At 36.3% G+C, this 22,001-nt stretch overlaps 2 protein-coding genes across 7 annotated transcripts in view; one reads left to right on the forward strand and one right to left on the reverse strand.

Annotated features, from left to right (window-relative positions):
* The first annotated feature begins 6 nt into the window (after positions 1-6).
* ARL13B (ADP ribosylation factor like GTPase 13B) overlaps positions 7-22,001 on the forward strand; it is a 50,006-nt gene continuing 28,011 nt past the window's right edge. For 2 of the 6 annotated variants that reach the window (XM_062597043.1, XM_062597002.1), the window contains exons 1-4: positions 7-428; positions 4,130-4,305; positions 6,064-6,134; positions 9,374-9,623. In XM_062597043.1, coding sequence (XP_062453027.1) covers positions 4,247-4,305; positions 6,064-6,134; positions 9,374-9,623 — 380 coding nt within the window. In that variant the 5' untranslated portion in view covers positions 7-428; positions 4,130-4,246. Of the gene's footprint in view, positions 429-3,156; positions 3,176-4,129; positions 4,306-6,063; positions 6,135-9,373; positions 9,624-22,001 lie in introns of those variants that run through there. The other 4 variants (XM_062597011.1, XM_062597028.1, XM_062597037.1 and 1 more) reach the window with 4 other exon arrangements.
* On the reverse strand, positions 19,914-20,792 carry STX19 (syntaxin 19). The gene has a single exon (XM_062572656.1). It carries the CDS (start codon positions 20,790-20,792, stop codon positions 19,914-19,916), a length of 879 nt encoding a protein of 292 aa, XP_062428640.1.

Raw genomic sequence — 22,001 nt, forward strand, 5'->3', positions numbered from 1 at the left:
CTGGTTACGCGTCCTCACTGTCTCGGAGATCTCGGCTTCGGCCAATGGGCGGCTTCGCGTGAGCTGGGCGCCGGCCACGTGACTGCGGCGAGCCGCGGCCGCTGCCCCCCGCGCCCCTGCTCCCCTCTGGCCCCTCCTCGCCCCCCGCGGCACGCGGCATTCAGCCGCGGTCGCCCGGGGCAACCCCGGTGCCGGCCCTGCGCTGAGGGGGCGGTAACGGCCGCGCCGCGCGCTGTCGGGAGGAAGGGAGGGGGCGCGCGGGCCGCGGCGGCCGCCTCCGAGCGGCTGCCCGCGGGGGCGGCCTGCAGCCGCGGCCGCTCCTCCGGGAGGGCGGCTTCCGCGGCCTGTTTTCCCAGAGGCGCCGGAGGGGCGAGGCCGGCAGCGCCGGGGCTGGGAGCCTCGCTGTGTGGCGGAGGTCCCTCGGCCAGGTATCGTCGTCTCCCGGAGCGCCTCCCGCGGTCGTGGATGGTGCGGGGGTGGCGAGGGGCGCCGCGCTGGGCGAGGGCCGGCGCCTCGCTTCGCTGCCGCTCACGGCCGGAGCGGCCTCTAGCTGCACTTCAGGCTGGGGCTGTGGGTGTTTGGCAGCGTGTTTGTAAGTCTTTGAGCGGCACGGAGTAGGTGTTACGTGATGTCTTTATGTAAAAACAGAGAAACTACTCCCACAGTGGGAGCGAGGAGTGGAGGATGCATGCTTGAAGCAAAGTCACTGGGTATCAGGGCTGCTCCTTTCTGCTCACGAGAAGGGTAAGAATATGGCTGGAAAGCATAGGAACTCACTTGGACCTGCAATAGGTTTCCTTTATAGGAGAAGAACCTACAGGGCTAGAGCTATTTTACAATTACTGGTACACTTCGGTCTTGCAGGACTGGGAAGACTTCCACTTTGTACTTCATGCACCTGTTAACTTTGCAGTTTTGGCTGAGAGGATAGTATGTAGTTTTTGTTGAATATGCTTCCTCTGCTGTGGAATCATTTGATTTGATATTCAGAATATAATGCAATACAACTAAAATACTGTGTTCTTACAGTTAAAACTTAAGGAAGTCAGGCAAGGAATATCATAATAGGAAGTTTAATAGTTAAACTTTTTGAGGCAAATCTGCTTTAAATGTTTTGTTTTACCTTTTTTTTAAGGAAGATGAGAACTCGATATCGTGTTGGAAGAAAACTATAAAAGTCTATAGCAAAGGCAGAACAACGTGAATTATGAAATTTTTAAGAAGCAATAATTTTGCGCTTTCCTATGGAAGTAGATAACTTGTTCTCTGGATGACTTTGTATGTTGAGCATGTTGGTTGGTGCATGGTACATAACACACAGACTGCTAAGTAAAACTTGATCTTATCTGCGATGCTAAGAATTAACACATTTATCTGTTGGTTTTTTCTTAGTCTCTGTAGTACATTCTTCCAGTTCTCTTTCCCCAAAATGGGATCTTAGACCTGTTTTTAATCCCTAACACTACTGCTGACTTGCTACCTCTTTGGAGTACTAGCTTAATTACACAGTTTTACAGATTAGAGCTTGTTGGCATGCTAGTTTCGCTTCACCTGTACAAATATAAGTAAGAGTTCAAGTTGAGAGGTTCAGTGTCTGCAACAGCTCTGAATGTAATGCAACATATAAAATTCATATAGTATAGATATGCTCTGTATGTACTTCAGAGATCAATGGATATTTTTATAGCAAGCACAAGAAATACATAGCCTCTATACAATAGAGTGTAACAATAGTGAATACAAAGTTAACTCACTTCCCTGCCATTGCTTCCTCAGCAGTAAGGTAATACCTGCCTTCTATATGTAGCATGTTTTGGATGAATTCTTTCTGCTTTTGTCACGTTTCCTCGCCCCACACATAAACCACATACACCACATTTGGGGGCTTTTTGCTTGAGCAAAATTCTTCCGATCTTCTCTCATTAACAAATTTTTCTTATCTCTTGGATCCAATTTTAATGCTATAGGCCATATCTATGATTTAGAGCAATTTTCTGAAAATTTTAAGCTGGAAAGTATGTATGATAGGGCATAGGGCTTGTTCCGTGAGGAAATTGTGATACTGAGCTTGCTAAATTTGTGTCAGTATATTGTTTATTGAGCGGTTGTATTTTGCTTTTCAACAGAACTAGCTGCAAATTGATGCAGCCGACCCTTCAAAGTTAGCTTTGTTGGTACTTGCTTGTGAATCTAGGCATACTCCACTGCATGGGTGGGTTTTGGAGAGATTTTGGGGGTTTTAGATTCCTAAGAGACTGATTTTAATACTTGTAGTACTTCTGATCATCTTGTTCTTCTTTGTAGGAACCTTTCTGTTCTATGCATGCTAGACTTATGGAGAAGCTGTTCTCAGGTGCTCATGTATAAAGGGCTGTAAATATTTTAAGAGTATCTGTTGTCTCTGCTCTAGAAGAAATCTGACCTATTTCTGACATTGAATGATAGCAATTTCATACAAAGGCACTGCTGGATACAGCAACTTAATAAGATCAGGAGAAATTCTCAGATCATACCTAGTCAATTATCTATCCTATCATAGTTTGTTAAGAACAAGTATTTTTGTTAGGGACAGTTTTTCTTTTTTGTTTTTTCCCTCTATTCTAGACAAATAAAAATGGAAAAATGATGACTTTGGAAAAAGTTATTTTTATTTAGTTTTCTCATTAATTAGAAGTTAGTCTGGTTTTAAGCTGGTTGTAGCTTAAAATTTGAAAGAACTGTTTGGTAAAAACACACTTGAAAATTTGAGTAACAAGGTCTAGCAGACTTGTGGCAATTCGGAGTGTTACTATTCTCAGTTAATCTGCTCATGGAGCCAAGTTAGCAGTATGAAACATATTTACCTCTCATGTATTCTGATGTGAAACCAGTTGTTTTCAGCTTAAGCTGCTGATAAAGATTTGAGTTAAGAGGACTGGAGCCTGTGAGATGAATATAGTGAAGTGACAGTGCACATTCTTTCTCAAGGGCTATGATAACTTTTGGAAGAGATTGGCATCCTGGCAGGAAGGTAATGACTTTGAAATAGCACAGTAGAATTGACTGTAACTTACCCATGAAAGGTTTTTTTCTGAACATTTTTATTTTGCTGTTCTTTGCCCAGAGAGGTTGTGGAATCTTCTTCTCTGGAGATGCTCAAAGCCCGCCTGGATGCAATCCTGTCTAACATGCTCAGGTGACCCTGCTTGAGCAAGGGGGTTGGACTAGATGATTTCCTTGGTCTCTTCCAACCTCAACCGTTCTGTGATCTTTTGCAGTAGGATTTCTGTGGCTGAAATAACTAAAGGAGTCTTCAAGTCTGCTTCTTTATGTATTTGACCGCGTGATTTCTATAAGCTTTCCTGTTTTATATGTATATGTGTATACAAAGTCATAAACTTGCATGCAGTTATTTCCTACTGTTTGTTCTGCGAGCAACATCACGATGGAGAATATTCCGTTTTCTTCTTTCCCTTGCTAGAAGAGCAGAAGACGGGGTGGTAAAATGACTGAAGTACTGCTGATACTGCTTTTTAACTTAGTGACAAGTACTAGTTTTTAAGTTGCCTGTTCCTCAGAGCACTCACAGGTTGCTCTCTTTTGTGGCTTTTTTGTTTGTTTGTTTTTTGTTTTTTTGTAAAAGACACTGGCAGTAAATGAATATGCTTATCAGGTAGGATGGTCTTTGTTCACTTTCAATGTCCTATCCAGATTCTTACCTAAATTGAAAGATTCCTTAAACATATACCTTCCATCATCTCCTGTTGTATTCTTAGGTCTTATCTACATTAGTCCTGAAATTAGTCCTTATACTATAGCTCTGCAGTTTTCAGTCTATATTTTAGGTGGACAAGCACTAGAGTTTCATAGTTTGATAGTCTTACTGCTCAAACTTGCAGATTTCCTTATGTGCACTGGCCTTGCGTTATTATTTTGTGCAACTGCTATGGTGTTAATGCCCATAAATGTAAAATGAGGACTGGGTTTTTTTGCAAGTGAAGTGTGAAAAGATGAAAAAGTAAAAAGCGCGGTGAAACAGTCATGAAGCTGATTGAATAGACAGTCGCTGAATAGATGGGCTTCTGCTATGTGTCTTGGTCACACATAGAGGCTGATAAATGTTTCTTCATTTCCTTTTTCTTCTTGCTAGCAGTGACAAGACAACATCTGAGCTTCTGCAGTCTCTCCTACCATCTTCCTAGGTCATCCTGGCATGTCAACACTGGTTTCTGTAGCTTTTGTGGCTCTGAATGGCTAGTGAAGAGGGATGTTCAGTCTAATGGCCAATTGCTGCAACTGGTTAAAACGGTGGCAGGAACCTGTCAGGTAAGCACATGGATGGAAGTATTTCACATTTCTGTGCTCACGTTCATCTCAAACTGTATTTTATGTCCTCTCACCCATATTTAACTTTATTTGGTATATTTCATTCATTAATACTTTCAGAGCAGACCCAAAATTTGTCATTCTCTTTTCAAGAAAAAGTCAATGAGTGTAACTTAAAAACAAAATGTTATTCACCAACTAAATCAGATTTTTTGTTTCTGACTAAAATAAAACATGAAATTCAAAATAGCGGTCCTTCCCCTTTTTGATCCCTCAATTTGGGGATTGTCAGGAATGTGAGGTGACGCTGAAACGGCTATGTAAAACTCCACTGGTTTTGTCTTTTTGATCTAGTTTTTATGTTTTGAGGTTCTGAAGTGTATTAAACTGTGTGGTCAAGAGTAGGCTCTAGTACCAATATAATACTAGTTTTCTTACTGTTATTTAAGTATTTTAATATTTTATTTTGTGGGCAACCTGTTGGTCCATTCTTAATTAAAGCATTCTAGTGTTTTCATTCTTTTTTGTTACTTTTACTTTGACATCCTGCATCTGCTACCCTCCAATTAGCATCAATGCACAGATTTTTATTTCAAACTGTTTACAAACTAGGAAGAGAAGAAATAAGGGGTACACATCTATTTACCTTTCATGGTCATATAGGAGGAAGAGTTCTTCTCCTGAATGCTAGAAAACATTACGTTTGCAGAGTATGCTGTTTTACAAATAAGTATATTAAATTAAATAACTTTTTGATAGCATTAATATAGGCTGTTGTGAGTTCATAAATACTCATGGCAGTTCTTGCTGTGGCTTACTGTTAAAGTGTAATTTACTGTGATCCTGCTGTTCATTCTCAAGTTCTTTTTTTCTGAGATTTTTGGCTCTTCTGAAAGACCTTGCATAAATTGTACTTCATGTGTGATGCTATTAATTTTAAGACTGGAGATAATGATGTTTTTAGTTCACTTAAAGGAGCTTGAGTGAACATAAAGTTGAGCAAGTTCCTTTGACTCTTTGTGAACTGGAGGAATGATTGAGATATACATATAGATATTTTTATTATTGCTTTGCTCAAAATCCTATCCTGATACAAATTCTAACCTGTGCACCAATTTGAGAACTATCATATATTACAATGGCGGTGCCTTATATTACTAGTGATACAATACCACCAGTTGCACATTCACAGCCTGGATTGCTCCTATTTGAAATAAAGACACGATTAGTGTCTGTGCCACTTAGCTTATAGTAGCTTATGTGGCTTGTACTTCTACACAAGTATTGTACAGTGTTGTTCAGCTGTGCTGGTTGAGATGGGAATAAATTCCTGGCGTAGGCAAGACCACAGTTCTATTCCTTCCTTTCAGAGAAGGGAAAAAATACAGGATAATGGAAATAAAATTAAAAAAAAAATATATTAAAGAGCCTACAACCATACAAAAAAGGATAAAATTTACAATACCATAAAATTAAATTCCAGCAGGTGAATACAAGTTAAAAGCAAAATCATTAAGTTGCACTTGAGTCTTACAGCACAATGTGAGACTTCTCATTTCATTAATTGTTCAGTTCTGTTTAATAAGATGATTTGAGATTCTGAATACCAGATACTCAAATGTAACAGTATCTGCTGTTTGATAGATTGAATTCATTCTGCTACTTTGTGGTAAACTTACTATACTTATATTCAAAAACTTAATATATTAAGTGATATTTAGCTGAGGAAAAAAATGATTTTTTTTTTTCCTTTTGGAGGAAGGTGACGCTAATCATGGTGGGTCTTGATAATGCTGGAAAAACTGCTACAGTTCGAGGAATTCAAGGAGGTAAAGCAATAAATTATTATAAACTAAAATGACTGTTTAAGGAGAGAGTAAAAATTTTCAATTTCTGTCATTTTCATCTAACCTCTTAATTTATCTCTTACTCCCATATTGTTGCAAGAAAACTTTTGATATGGTATTCTGCTCTTAAGAGTCTAGTAGCAGAAGTAAGTATATCGGCACCATTGTGTGAAGACCTAGAGCTAAAAGGGCTATCACTGTGGAAGCGTAAAGATCCTAGTGGTAGGATCCTGATTCTTGATATCTGGCAGGCCATCCTGGGGAGGTTTAAAATAAATGGGTGTCCCTAGTAGTGCACTTGATGTACAGGAAAAGCAGAAGAGTAGATTCTGTGTTTGCTCATGGGCCACTGCAGTTAACATCATGTTTAACTAATGTACACTGAAATCAGAGGTGGTTTAATCCACCAAGCAGCAGTTGAGGAGCAAAGCCGTTACCATTTCTTTGCATGTTTTACAAGAGTAATAGCCAATGCATATGAGCAAGGTGGATAGTGTGAAGGAAACTGCCTCTTAAGTCTTTCTAGCAAGCATCATTATTGCCCTTAGTAGACTAAGACAGAAAAAGTTAAGAGGTAGAGGTGTCTAATTATTTTGCAAACTTGAAGAGAAAGTGTTCAGAGTGTCTTAGTTCTTGTGTGCCTTGAATTGACCTCTGTGTTGTTAAGTGGGCAAGACGCTCATTTGTAGGAGAATGTGTTCCTAGTAAGGGTTCATTTTTGGATTTCATTGGTGTCATAGCATATTTTTAGACTGAAGAAAATTTTTTTTCAGTAGTTCAATAAATAGCTGAAGGAACATTCTAACATTTCAGCTACAAACAACTGATGGAGAAGGAAGGCTTGTAAGTGACAGAAGATGCAGGGGAAAAAAAATGTAAGCTGCAGACAACATTCTAATTCATAACTAGTTTGAAATAATGCAGTGATACAAAATCTATTCTATTTCATAGCATAGATTAGAGAAATTAATGGATTGATTTTTATGGAGAAATTGCTTTTGGATAACCATCCAGTAATGTGCATATATCAGGAACCTATATATAAAAATTAATGTTGGAAGTATGTATAATTAGGAAAAGATCCCAGAGAAGGGAATGCATATGTGTGCACATAACATAAAATGTAATTCATTAGAACCATCCTTTATATCATTGCTTATAATCAGAAAAGCACAAGCAGTTTTCTATATACTTTCTCCAGCAAGGAACCACTTGACCTTGGAGGGTACTTTGCCTTGTCTCTCTCCAGTGACACATGCAAGCAGGACATAATTAGATTGACATAAATCTGGTATTTTTAAAAATAAATAGTCACTATGTTTTTTTTTTCTTTGTGAGATTGCTTGTGTAACAAGAGAGTGCCAGGTAGTGTTTTGACAGGTTTAAAAATTGGCACTCCATCTTGATTTTCTACTTATGCTTGTTGTGCAAGTTCACTGACTTGCAAAAGTATGAATAAATTTATGAATATTCTCCTATTTATATTGCAGAATATTTACCATTTACTCTGAAAACATGAGTACTTCATTAGTTAGTTTTGTATTGTGTTTCAAGATGGATCTTATTGATTTTTATCAACTGAAAATGACATTTTTTTGTAAAAAGTTTCCTAAAAGAATGTTATTTTGGAAAAACAGGACAAAGATGGATATGATATTTCTAATGAGAAATTCCAGGAAAAAAATGGTTCCGAATTCTGTGACCGTTTCCCTTGGGTCTCTACTATAGCTTAAGTAGTGTTTGGTCTAGAAAGCAATTTTTTTCTTCTTAACAAAGCTTGCAGACCTTTGGTTAGTCTTCAGGGTAGTTAAAAGCTATGTATTTAGCTATGCAACAGCCATACAGCCTACAGGAGATGACTGCAGCTATGATTAGTGGATTTTAGCAGATACATTTTTCCAGATGTATTTAGATTCTTAGGACTTTTGAAACCTGAGCAGATCAGCATATTCACCAAAATCATACTTGCCAAAATAGATCTGCAGCTACTACAGCAGATTGTGTTTTTACAGTGAAGACTGTTCATTATTTTTGGAAACATAACAGCACAATAGGAACAAATGTTTCAACAATATCACTGTAAATTCAGCATCTTCAATAACTATTCCTTCGGCCTTTAACAAATCCTCATGTTTTGCTTGTTCTCTCTTGTGTGAGCACATTGTATGGCTCACAGTACAAAACATTCTTCAGAATAGTCTGCTTAGTTTTGAAGCTGGAATTTTTCACAAAGGGTGTCCCCATCCCCATGCAGGAGTCATGGCTTATATTGTTCTGGCCAAGTCATCTGTTCTGAATCTCCATCTCTGGTGGAACAAGGATTCCCCCAGAAGTGTAGTAGTGATGGGCTGATGGTGACTTAGCTTGCACATTGCTTTTCAGGTTGCTTTGTGCTTTTAACTGTGCCTTCAGGTCTCCCTCTATACAAGCTGAATTCTATGTATGGTTCTCTGACCTTGTACTGCCAAGCTCTGTGAAACAATTGCAGAAATCCAATTAACTCACCCCTGCAGAGACAACTCAATAATGTGAGGCAGATGCAGGGCTTTTTTTGCCAGCTGGAGAAGGAGACAGCCAGCAAAAGCATTAATATACAGCTGCAGCAAAAAAGCATTTTGCATGGCAAACTCAACAAAACAAAACAAAAAGCAAACAACAAACTCACAAACAACAACAAAAAACTCCCAGACCTTGAATAAAGGGAGTGAAGTAGTTTCACCTCAGAAGAACCTGGTCTCAGATTCTTTAAAAGTTATTCAGGCATTCACTTAATCTCAGCCCATGGTTTGAACGTTTAAAGCAGTTTCAGCAATGTGTGTGTGTGTAAAGCAATTATAGCAGAATGTGAGGTGCTCAGATCATAATACATTAAACGTTTTGTTTGTATTGTTTCTCAAAATTGGATTAGTACCACAACAATGTCATTTTTTATTCAGACTGTGTTTTTAATGTTTAAAACCACAATTGGTACCAATAGCACTTTTTAAAATTGTTTTTCTTTTCCTGGTGCTCCTATTTAAATGAATATGAAATGACAGATATTACCTGAGGAAAGTGAAAATGTTAATGTAAAGTATGTTGTTAGCAATAGGTTGTCACTAAGGGGGGAATTGCCCCTTGTCTTTGCAACATAAATTTTGCTACACAAATCACAATGTAAAATCCTCTTTAAATCACTAAGGAAACTTTTACTGAAGGTTTTCTTGTTTTAACTCTGTCAGAGTCTCCTGAAGACGTAGCTCCCACAGTTGGTTTTTCGAAGATTGACCTTAAACAGGGACGATTTGAAGTCACCATCTTTGATTTAGGAGGTGGAAGACGAATTCGAGACATCTGGAGCAATTACTATGCTGAGTCCTATGGTGTGATCTTTGTCGTGGATTCCAGTGACATAGCGAGAATGGAAGAAACAAAACAAGCCATGATAGAAGTTTTAAAGAGCCCTAAGATATCGGGGAAACCTATGTTAGTGTAAGTAATAATAGCAAATGTTCTAATAATCTGAAACTTAGTAAATTTTGAATTTCAGTAATCATACGGAAGAAGAATTTGTGTATAGTATAAATAAGTATATAGTACTTTGATAGCATTGTAATTTTATCACTAAATAATAATAGTGTTTACTGTATTTATGAAATTCGATCTGAATATATTAGCCAAGACAGTCTTTTCTTTCTTTCCTTCTCCTTTCCCTCTTCAGTTGCATGTGGTGATATACTGATCTCTAATATAATATAGATATACTATCTCTATCAGATATTAGATCTTTTTATTTAGCCCTTTTTAGGGATACTTTTCTCTTATTCTTCAGTAGCAATGGAAGAATAATGAGGATGTATTTTTTAAAAAAAAACTTAAGATTTTAGTATTGCTTCAAATGGTATGATAGGTGAAAAGCTGTGCAAGTTTTTTGTAACAGCTTTGTATAAAAAAAATGTTGTTACTATTTAGGCCTACATTAATTCCATAAATTATAATAACTGTTATATTCTGCAATACTGGTAAACACTTGTCAATAAATACATCTTGTTCACCTAACACATGGTGGTGCTGCTGATGCACTCTCAGCTAAACCTCATTAAAGAAAGCTTACTTTAATAGTATTTGGTATTTGCTTTTGCTTCAGTGCATGTGTTTTAATTTAAAAAAGAGTTTAGGGTTTCAGAATATTTAATTTCTTTTTTTTTCACAGAACAGCTATACATTCATTAATTACTATACTTAAAACTTAGGTTTTGGAAAATATCATTAATTACAGCATATTTTATTAAATCTAGCTGTAAAAAATTGATGAGAACAAATTTTCTTTTGAAGCTAAGAAATGAAATCTGAAAGTAGCAAATAGTTTACCAGGACAATCTGTGTGTGGTAGGTGTAGGATTTTCCTGTTTCAGTAATTATACAATGTTTCAGTAATACCGTTAAGAATCTCTGCTTATAGTTAAGAGGAGACCTCTTTTATGGAGTAATGATGATGCTCCTTTGAGGTTTAAGGTTGGAGAGTGAAATTGCCTAATCAATTTTGATCAAATAGAGTGTAGTTCAGAAAGCTAATAGTATGTATGTTGAAAAATAGATTAGATTATAACTTCCATTGCTGTCTGAATAGTAGTGGCATAGGGGAGACAATAAAGCTGTCTTACTGCAGGTAGTTTAACTCAAATCTGTTCTTCTGAAAACGAAACTGACAATAGACAACTGTGCAGTGTTTCTAAATATTTTAGATTTTTTAATGAAAATAAAAATTATATTTCTTAATGCTGTCATAAAGCTTATGTGAGCAGTTGGTTGTACCTGCACAGAGGCTGCACACTTCTCCGAGATGTAATCCTGCTTTTCAACCCGTGTTAGTATTTAATCGGAAGGCAGAGTATATTAGCTGAGTCTAATAGTGACTAAATTAAATTCATTGATGTTATTGTCTTCAAATTGATTGAGCCTCAGGCTTTAAAACAGAATTTGTTTTTCTAACATCTCACTTCTGCCAAGCAACCCAGTTATTCTTTAGTGAGATTGTCTTTGTTTCCTGTTTGGTATCTGTATTTGTTTAGTTGCTGCATACCAGGCATCTTCCGATTTCATAAACCCTAGAACTTGTTTCAGCATTTGAAGGAAAATTTGTTCTATGCAGCCTGCAAGTTGTGAAACTGGAGTGCTTGGTCATAAGTGTGTGGTATGGAAATGTAATGTGTGATATGGGAAATATAGTGCTTAGCAAATGAGATGAAACCTCATTTGCACCTTCTGTTGCCTGAGGATGACTTTGGGGAGTATAAGTACATGTCACTCGTTCACCGAATAAGAGTCCCATTGCATGTGTGCATGGGTGTGTATATGTATGTGAGGGAGGAAAAATATATTTTTTTTGTGTGTGTGTGTATGCATATATATATATATATATATATATATATACACACATACACACATATATATACACACACACATTTATGTATATAAATGTATATACAAAAAATATACATTTTCATTTTTAGGGATTTGTTGAGGAAAATGTGTGTTAAGAGCAGAATAAAGGAGAAACAGCAGATTTCCAAAATTGTTGTGAAAGTTCTCCTTTTCTAATATTTCTCTCTTCTAAGGAGGTTCAGCTTTTTGTGTGTACCTCAGAGAGAAGATATTAGTTTGTTTGGAAAATATCATGTAATGAGAAATAAATAGTAAGCATAACAGTAAAAAAATAAAATAAATAATGAGCATAAATAGTAATGTCAAAAACTTGGTGTCCATGTAGCAATAAATTACCTAAAATCTTGCTAAACTTCTAATTAGTGCATATGGAGTTCATGCATGCATGCAGGAAGGGCAGTATTCAATACAAACAATGCAGTCACCTCTGAATACTTTAAATACAGAAAAGCTGGAGTATTGTTTATGTAAGTCCCTTCTCTCCCATGCGCTTGGAATGAAGAGCATCATATATTTCTCTTTTCATGGAATAGAATTGTAATTTCATGCCAGACAAGACCCCTACTCTGTGATCTCCTCACTCCACAAGTGTGTCCCTGTTGTTTGGACTGTTGCTTTGTTCCTCCAACACTTAAAAGGAACAAGGAGAAACAGAAAACCAGTTTCAACTTTTATTCTTGTTATTGTCTGTAGGTGCGTGAATTTCTAGTATGTTATTTGTAGGCTTAAATACAAAACACCTACTAATTCTTTATTAAATAATGTTTATTAAAACTAATAAATGCTTATTTTAAAGTAATAAAGGAAACTAAGTCATAGCTCATCCCCTTTCATTCCTTTGGAGTGTGTTTGCTGACCACAATAGAACTGTTGTATATGCACTGTTAGATGTACCTGATGTCTCCCCACCTCTCCGTCCTTTAACCTTCATTCTTTCTCTCTCTTTTTCCTTCTTTTCTCTCTCCCTCTCTCTCACTGTCTTTTCTTCCTTTTTTTTTTTTTTTTTTTTGTTTTTGACCTGCTGTAGATACACAGCAAAAAGACAATTTCCTTTTTTTCCATTGTCTTTTGTGTTTCTGGGCTTTTAACTATCTGGAAAAAAATAATTTTACCAGTCAGATCAAGAGAAGTCAAATATTTATGGCTGATAGCTAAGATATAGCCTTGAAATATACCACTACTCAGAATCTTAAATCCTCCTCCTACTTCCTCTTTTTTTTTCTTTTGATCTTTTTTCCTATTACATTTAACCCTTGTACTTGTAAAAGGAATATTCCAATTACCAGGTTATCAATACCTTGTTTGAATTATTTTACATTTTATTTATACTAGCTAATAAAGGTTGTATCAGAAAAGAATGATACTGGAGTGGTAGCAATAGTTAGAAGGCAGGAATTTGTCTCTGGACCAGAATTCTAGTTTCTTGGAACACTCTTCTTTGTTTCTAATATAGGTAGTTTTCTTCCTAACCTTTATGTTCATGGACTATCTCAGCGGATGTAAAAGCAAAACTTGAAATAGAAATTCCAGTCTATATCAGGTAAATAAAGGCTTACTGGAGTTTTTATCCTGTTTCATTTGTAGTTGCTGCTGTTCTGAAAATTAGAATTTGAATTCAGGAGAATGCTGTTGTTCAATGTTTTTAGAACATTAATTATTAAATAATGATTCCAAGAGGGAATAAAATAAAACTGTGATTCTGTACTAATAAATAACATATTCCCTGATGTACTCATCTTTTCTTGCATATTCTGAACTATCTCACTTGTTCTTGAAGTCTTACCTTCTTCCTCCTTTCTTCATCCATTCAGCATGATTTCTGTGGCTGGGTAAGTGGTAGCACATGCTGTGAGTGGTTGCAGTGCAACATATAGGCTAATTACTCAGCTGTCTTGCCTTTCAGAATGGGTGAGATGAATAAATTAAATCTAGTCTTGGTCTCTTGCCTTTACCCATGTGAAATTGGTATTGCTCAGTAGTACAGTTATTGTAGGAACTAACTGTCCTTGCAAAAATAGTCTAAAAAGATCGTTGAAAATCCCCTTTTCTACTCAGGTAAGCAAATTTTGATGTGATACATCAGGTAAAATATATGTTGAATCATAAGGTTCCTTTATTTAAATATATCTCTTATATTTTTCAAGATTAAAAGAAAAAAATATTCTGATTTAGATAACAAGATGAGTTTTTTTCATGTGAAAAGGTCATGTTTTCTGTAACTGTAGGGTATGTTTCATGAAAGTAAATTTCTGCTAGTAGCATTTAAATGAAACTGTTCTCCATCTTTTTTCTAAGCTGCCGCAATCTGATGACAGGTTTGTCCACTGTCCTCTATTTATTCATTCACATTCAGTATGTTCTCATCTGCTGCTACAGAGATAGTTATTTAAAACAAAACTCAACAACAAAAAGTCCCCAAGAAAGGAACAGGCAATACCTTCAACTGTGATGCACTTAATAGTCACCAAGAAAGATTGGGAGTCTTTGACATTAAATCCTTATCCGAAGTACATCAATTTAACATTTTTTTCCGTTTGTAAAAGTCATCTCCAGAAACAGAGAGGGAGAGGTGGGAGAATAATTTTGGATATATTGTCTAGCTAAGATTGTGAGGTGTGCAGTGAAGGAGTTTTAATCATCATGTATGGAAGGCTGTGCAATTGGATCTCAAGTTCTTTCATGAAATACGTGGAAAATTATCTCCTTTGGGATACTTTTAAAATCTTTGAGGTGTGAGAGTAGAGTCTCTTGAAAAAAATGTGTGTATTTTATTATAGGCGGAAAATAAGTGAGGGGAAAAAACCCTTTTTATGACTTAAAAAATATATATATAGAGAGAGAGATTTTCCCTTAAGTATTTTGTTTCTTCTTTTTCCTTGAGAAACGGAACGCTTCCCCAGAATATGTAGTTCTTTTTTTTATCTGTCAAAACAAGCAAAGATCTTCTCTGCAAAGTACTGTATGTAAGTGGTAATTTATGTCACTTAATGTCTCCTTAGACATTTGTTGTTCTTTGTCAGCTGTGAGTAGTGCTAGCATTTGCATTCTCCATGATGTTGATACCAAGATACCACCATGACTTACGATAGATAGAGGGATCTGGCTTCATCATGAAGAACAGTTTGGGATGCAGCCTTTGCTGCCAGACTGGGGTTGGCCTTCTCTACCTTTTACTGTCTTTTCTCCCATCCTTATCAATCGTATCATGAAATGCCCTAGTCCCATAGCATGCCTGTGTATGTGTGCCTGCTTTTTGCTGGGGAGAAAAAGAAGCACTGCTGGCAGAAGAAGAGAAAAGAGTAATATGACTCTCTTCGTCCTCCTGAATGAAGGAATGGATTGGGGGTAGTGAGCTTGAGCACTGTTTGGGAAGAAGTGTAGTAGAAAAGGAATGGTCTGGACTGTTCTGTGTGGGCATAAGATTAGTACAATGGATGCTGTATTACAGTAACATCAGAATAATAAGAATTTTGGTATTGTTCAATATGATACCTGATTCAAACTGAATTGGTATGGTGGTACCATTGTGTTATCTATTCCCAGCCATGGAGGTTGCAATATCATTTTAAAACAGTTGTCTTAAAGTAATTTGTACTAAGAACAAATAATAGTCAATACCATCAGAACTTTAAGATGTTAAACTTGGGCTTTGGCATGTCTTTAGCATGTTACTATTTAATTTGTTTGCTTTGCCCATGTAGGCTACATAGAAAAGCAGAAATGCTTTAGATAATCAGTCTATTACTGACAAGGAAATTCAGTTATAGAAAGTAAGAATTCTTGCAGCTCTTATCAGTAATGATTTTTCTTCCTTTTAGAATTGTTTTCTTCTGCATTATACCACTTCATAATATGTAAGGAAATAGAAGAACTACAGGAGTCTGGTTTTACTATTTTTTTTCCTTCTTTCTTTCTTTTTTTTCCTTTTAAAGCTTTGATACAAATACCTACAAGAGTAAATTTTAGAAGTTCGTGTGCTATGGCTGTTTTTTTTTTTCCTTTTTTAATACCAGACAGATCCCTAGGCAGGTATTTTTCTTGGTAGAAATCTACTTCCTACCTATTATTTCAGTGATGAAGGACTGTAGTTATTAATGTTTCGTACTTATTAGCATACTAGCAACTCTGCTTTAATTTACTGTTCTGCAAAACCATATAGATAAAGAAAATTCTGATCATTATGAATACTCAATATAAAATTCTCATGATGATAATGTAAGTTGTAGTTATGCTAATTAATTTCCGTTAATAGCACTTATTACAAAAAAGTTTTCTATAAGTCTTTCAGTTTTTCTGTCTTCTCAGCTCTTCTTCAGCATGTTATATACATTGCTGTTTTGCTGTTTTCTAACCCCAAAATAGCTGTAAACTGCTTGAATTATTTAGTTGCTAATGGATAGGTAGCTGTCTTCATGGGTATTATTGAAACTTGAATTTTCTTGCATGATTTAAACTACAACTATTGTATCTTTGAAATAAACATGGTCTCTTTAAAAGTCCCTGCCCAGAAACACATTTTTCTTGCAGAGAAGAATGCTTATGTGAACACTTCTGCCGTGGGGGATGTTGCTAAGCACATAGCAGTTTCTGCATGTTGGTTTGCTCTTCTGTTAACCCTAGTAGAGACAATCTGTCACAAAAGTACAGTAATGCCTTTCTTTTTAAGGGCTGAGGCAGGGAGGGTGACTCTTACATACCTTGTGTTTTAAAAATAAAAACAGGAATAAAAAATGTATGCATCTATCCATATATGTGTGTGTGTGTATAGTTACATATGTGTGCATACATCTATACATATAGATGAAAGCATGTTGAGTGTAGCATCTTTTTTCATCCTATTACCTATTGATTTGTTTCTACTCTGTCCTTGGAATATAAAGGTGGTTATCATATATATAACAGATGAGGGAGGTTATTTAATAGAATAGCATCAGTGGTGCCATTATCTGATTTATGTTCTCTACTGTGTAGGTAATCTTCGTTTTCAGTTTAACGTTTGGACCTCTGATCTTTAATAGTTAATTTCAGTTGTAATTCTAAGCTGAAGTGGAAAGCATCCACCTGTTTCTAAAGTTTGCAGCATGGCAATAATTTCGTAAATCTTTCAATATGTAGATTAATTGCATGCTAGTAGAAAAAAATCAGACATTCAGCGCACTCAGTGTCCTGTAGCATCGCAATGCCATTTGTTCTGACTTTTCTGACTGCATCCAGATAAGGTGGTATTGATTGTGTTTTTGCACAGCATATAGGAATTTAGGAATGCATTCTTGGGGAGTTTTTTGGAAATAACTCTTTTACCTCAGTTGCATTATTTATTTATTTATTTATTTATTTATTTTTATTTATTTATTTATTTATTTTTAAGAATTTCATTAGAGCAATTTCTCATTCAGTTCCAAATGGGGCTGGGTGCAGACTAGAAGCCAACAAGTGAGATTGTGGAAGGCAAAAAGCATTCCACATCCACTTGCTATTTCTTTACTGCAAAAAGATCTGTTGCTGCAAAATAAAGCAGTGGTATACTTCCCATCTTGTTAATTCAGCCATTTCATAAGAACAAAAAAGTTATCTTTAGACATGGGTTGAGGCAATGGCTAGCTGCTGTTAGCTTTCCCCCTCATTTCAACAGCTTATAACATCAGGGGACACATGAACGTACCTTATTAGAAGGTTGAAAAAGAACAAAACCAGCAGGCTGCATAAAATGGAATTAAAAATACCTCTGAATTGTAGAGCTATTAAATCTTAAAAGTAGATTCTTAGGCAACTTTAGGTTTTATCAACTGTTTTTCCACTGAAGATATATGTTTGGTGAAGATGATGGGAGTAAACTGTCTGTTTATTTTCCACGAAAAGATAGGAACATACTTTTTTATACTCTTTGTAATACCAGTCCCACTGTCAGATGTGATTTAAATAATTCCGAGTTAAAGAAAATATATATATATATATATATTTTCTTTAAGGAAATACATGGACACTGACATTCAGGCATGGCAACAGTATTGTTATGAATGAAACTAAAGCTTGAAAAGATAGATTTTTTTTTTTTAAAAAAAAAAGAAAAGGAACACTACATAGGAAGTAAAAAGTAAATAGAAATAAAAAGGTGAGACAGGCAAACACTGTTGATAGCCTGGTGCTGCTGAAGACTGGAGGATGTGCAGCCATCAGTCTGTCTCATGGAGCTAATACAAAAAGAAACAGGGAGCTGTGTGTTTGCTTCTTATCTAATCCTTGCTAACATTTTTGGACTGAATTCTGTTGCAGGTCTTCCAGGCATGAAGTAGTAGCAAGCAGATAAGACTCAGTTTATCTGTAGATGTAGAATATCTGGAGTCTGTAATCTAAATGATTAAACTAGGTTGCAAATTAAAGTTTTTAAGGTAAAATTAACTAAAATGTCTTATTGTGGGGAGATATTTAGAATACCAAGTACACATTGTAAAATGCATAACATCATGTTATGTATCACAGAGCACAAAATCTTTTTTTATGCTGAGTGTTTTTTTGCTACTAACATTTTCAGTGTATCGTTAAATAAGAATGTCCAGATACTTGCATATGCTCCAGGATTTCTAATGTAATTTATGTTCCACTTTTAAAAATGTGGAGCTTGAAGATTAAATGTTTTGTTGTGTGTAGTTTAAGTGGCGTAGAGGCTGACAAAACTGACTAATTTGATATGTGTTAGATGTAAAGAAATAAGATGATGGCTTTTTTTTTTATATAGCTAGAAACAGGAAAGAATAAGTCTTTCACATGTTCCATTCATATTCTTAAAAAAAAGCATTGGCTTTTGCTGCAGTTACAGCGATTTGAGTAAACTGCTATGCTTAAAGTTGAGAGACTTGTATAACAATTTTTGGGCATCTAACTTGCACTCTTAAGTGAAGATCCTGAGCTTCTCTAACTGTGAGCAGAATTTCATGGAAACAGTGATCTGCAAACCCTCATTGGTTCTTTTGGCCACTCATGTAATAATACAAATAAACAAAGTCAAATACTGTGCCCAGATTTAGACTCCCTGCTACAAGAGAGATGCTGAAGACAGACACTGATATACTGGAGAGAGCCCTTGCTGGTTGGGAGCTGGTGCAGATGACATAGGCAGAGAGGCTGAGAGAGCTGGGTTTGCTCAGCCATAAGGGGAGATCTTATTACTGTCTACAGCTATCTAATGGGAGGGCATAGAGAGGACACAACCAGGTTCTTGTCAGAGAAGCAGTGGATGAGAGCTGCAAGCAGCTCCTATCCAGGTTAGAAATTCTTGTCCTGCTTTGAGAAACAGACTGGTTGGGATATTTCCAAGTTCCTCCCAGCTGCCTAGTTGTATAGGCTTGGCAGCAGCAGGAACATGTCTTATCATTGTGTAATAGAAGTGTTATTTTTCTCTACCCTTTACCCAATAGGGGTCTGCCTGCATAGTTGAATAATGCAAATATCAGTCTGTTAACGCTTGGTTTCTTAGCAGGCTCTTGGCAAAAGTCTCTAGGTTTGGTGATGTGATCCTTTGCTGTTAATGATCTTTAATATGTTCAGAAAATACCTATCTGTAAGATACGCTGTTAAAATGGATAACTCAATGTGCATTTCACATGCCAGAGAACAGTGCATGTTATACAACACTAACATTATTTCATGGTGTTAAGATGTTCAGCTCCTTTTTCTTGTCCCCCCGATCTGAAATTCAACTTTTCTTGAAAGTAACTACTAGCTACAGTACTACAGCAGTCTCTCACTGTTCTGATTTCATTGTGGTTCTTGAACCCTTAAGATACTTTTTTTGCTTTAAGCCTCAGGCTCATGATTTTTACTGAGCATGTCTGCTGTATGTATGGATTTTTTTGTAGATATTTAGATCAAGAAAAACTTAATTTGAATCAAGTTAACATGAGTGCTCAAAACACAAAGAAATTAAAAATACCTATTTTTAATATATAAAAGGTAATTAAACCGGTCTTATGAATCCTGCCTGTTTGAGATTAAAAATATTGTTAATACTTCCCAAAAGCACTTGGCTGCCACATTGTGGTTTATCTTCTGGAGAAAACTTGGGCTATTAAAGTGTGAAAAAACAAAAATGCGTTATTTCTGTCCTTTGAATTCATTCCTCTGAGTCTTTTTTTGTGTGTGTGTATGTGTGTGAAAACTATAAAATTCAGGAACAGATGAAGATCCCTTCATATTCTTCCAGGTCTGTTTGGAAAAACAGATACAGATTTTTGGTTAGATGTGTGGAAGAAGGAGCGAGTGGGAAGAACAGAGGGATCCTGAGACTGATAAGTTTACTAAATAGAAACCATTAGTATTACAGATAGCTTATTTCTTTTGTCATCTGCAGCATGGGCAGCACCAGCAACATACTGCTTTACAAGGATTCCTCTTTCGATACTTGACTGCAAGCCCAAATTTTTCCCCTGATATTTGAACGTATTCTTGAGTATTGTTCATAGTCATTTCAATGTTGTTGATCATCTCCCCTTGCTCCTCCACCAGAATTGATATCTGTATAAAAAGTTCCTTCAAGTCTTTGATCTGGTTTTCCAGATTGACTAGTTCTCTGTGTCTCTGTTCAATCTCTGAAAGCTGTGCTTTGGTTATTTTGACTTCAGTGAGCAGATTTTCATTGAAAATCTCCCATTTTCCTTGTTGGAGCATATTATTGACTTCTTCATCAGATACCTCTTTACCAGCAACTTCCAGCTGGCGAACAATAAATAGTCTGCATTTTTCTTGCTTAGCAGTTATAGCATCATTGTATGAGAGCATAGCATTTTGGTAACGCTGGAATAGGAAAGCATGGTGGGAAGACAGAATTCTTACTATGGCAGATGATGACCCATGTTCATTTTCAGCTTTTTTCACTGTTTTTGATAGTTCATCCAAACATTTGCTAATGTGCTCTGCTTGAATTTTAACTTCTCTTGCTATGTTAGATTCCTTTTTAAGGACACTGAACCTTCTCATTGAAGATACTAGGGTTTTTTGTTGTTGACTGAACTTACGAACCTCTTCCACCAAATCATTAATTTCATTCTGAAGCTTTTGGATTTCATGCAAGTGCCTCTCAGTTACGGGTTCTTTTTCATAAATGATAGCCTGCTGTTCAAGCTCTTCTTGCTCTTCTTCCTGTACAGTTGCACAGCTATCTTCTCCAACGAGCTGCAGTTCCTTAGCTCTCAGTTTAAACTCTTGAAGGCGATCTCTCATGATTTTTGTGTTCAGGACTTGTTTTTCTTTTTCTTTTTTTTATTTATTTTTCCCCTCTTGTAACACAGTGAATTAATTCCAAAATCTTTTTTCTTGTTTCACTGTAATCAAAGTGTAACAACAACAATTCATGTTAGCAGTTACCTGAATACATGAAAAGTAGTTCTGGGGATTGTAGAGAACTACTTCCCTCAGTGCAAAGGTAGAAGCAGCAGTGAAGGGGAAGTTACAAGTATTATGAACAGAAGTAAGGTGTAGGTGATGTCAGTGCACTCCACCCTGTAATTCAGTTTCTGTATGGCAAATCTGTAGCGTAGGATCTAAAACTTAGAAAAACTGGGAAGAGAGCATGTGGAGAGTATGTTTGTTTGCGGAGGAAGGGAGGAGTGACTCTATGCTAGTTTTACTGTAATTCCTTATTTGATGAAAGAAAAATAATCAACTATAAGTCTTACAGAAATAGAAGTGTGCTGCTCCATTTTTGCATTCTCGGTGAGAAACAGCACTTAACTTCAGCTTTGGAGGTCATGAGACAGACCCTCTTAAGAAAGATCAGAATTTTGGTTTGAATAAGCTATTTTAGGCTGTTAGTTAAGCTACACTTACAAGTCTGACTCCATTTTTTTCCATGCCTTCCCTTGCCTGGGGAGTTAAACTGATGGTAACTGAAGCACTTAACTCTGCGTCAAAACAGAACAACAGAACTCTAATAATTTAGTGTGAAAATGTATATTTTCTTAATGTCTGGGTATTTTTAGAGGTAGGTGCAGTATTCTTAATGTTGAGGCTTGAAAATTTTCTAAGCCATTTCTGGTTTACCATCATCTGCTCCTATATTGTTGTTAGAAATCTTTGTACAATTTATGCAAATGTAATTTCTACATCATTTTGGGATGTGGTTCAGTACTGTTTTTTATTTAATAGAAGGTGGATTTAGTCCTATTTTCTCTCTTAGTTGTTCTGTGAGCTTCAATGGGGATATTTAAAACCTCTCTGAGAATTACATTAGGGGTGCACCTATTAAAGTGATATTGAAGTTTTCTGTTGGAAGTGGGTTTTACAGAAAATGTAGGAACATACCTTTCAAACGACATGAAGTATAACATTCAGCCTGGCCTTGTGTGGTCATTCTTAATTTCCTTGCTTGTTTTTGAATATAGAAAATTTACCTAAAAATATTTAAGTGACTTACTTAAAGATATCTTTCAT

Source organism: Rhea pennata, chromosome 1, assembly GCF_028389875.1.
Source record: "Rhea pennata isolate bPtePen1 chromosome 1, bPtePen1.pri, whole genome shotgun sequence".
In the NCBI taxonomy this organism is placed as follows: domain Eukaryota; kingdom Metazoa; phylum Chordata; class Aves; order Rheiformes; family Rheidae; genus Rhea; species Rhea pennata.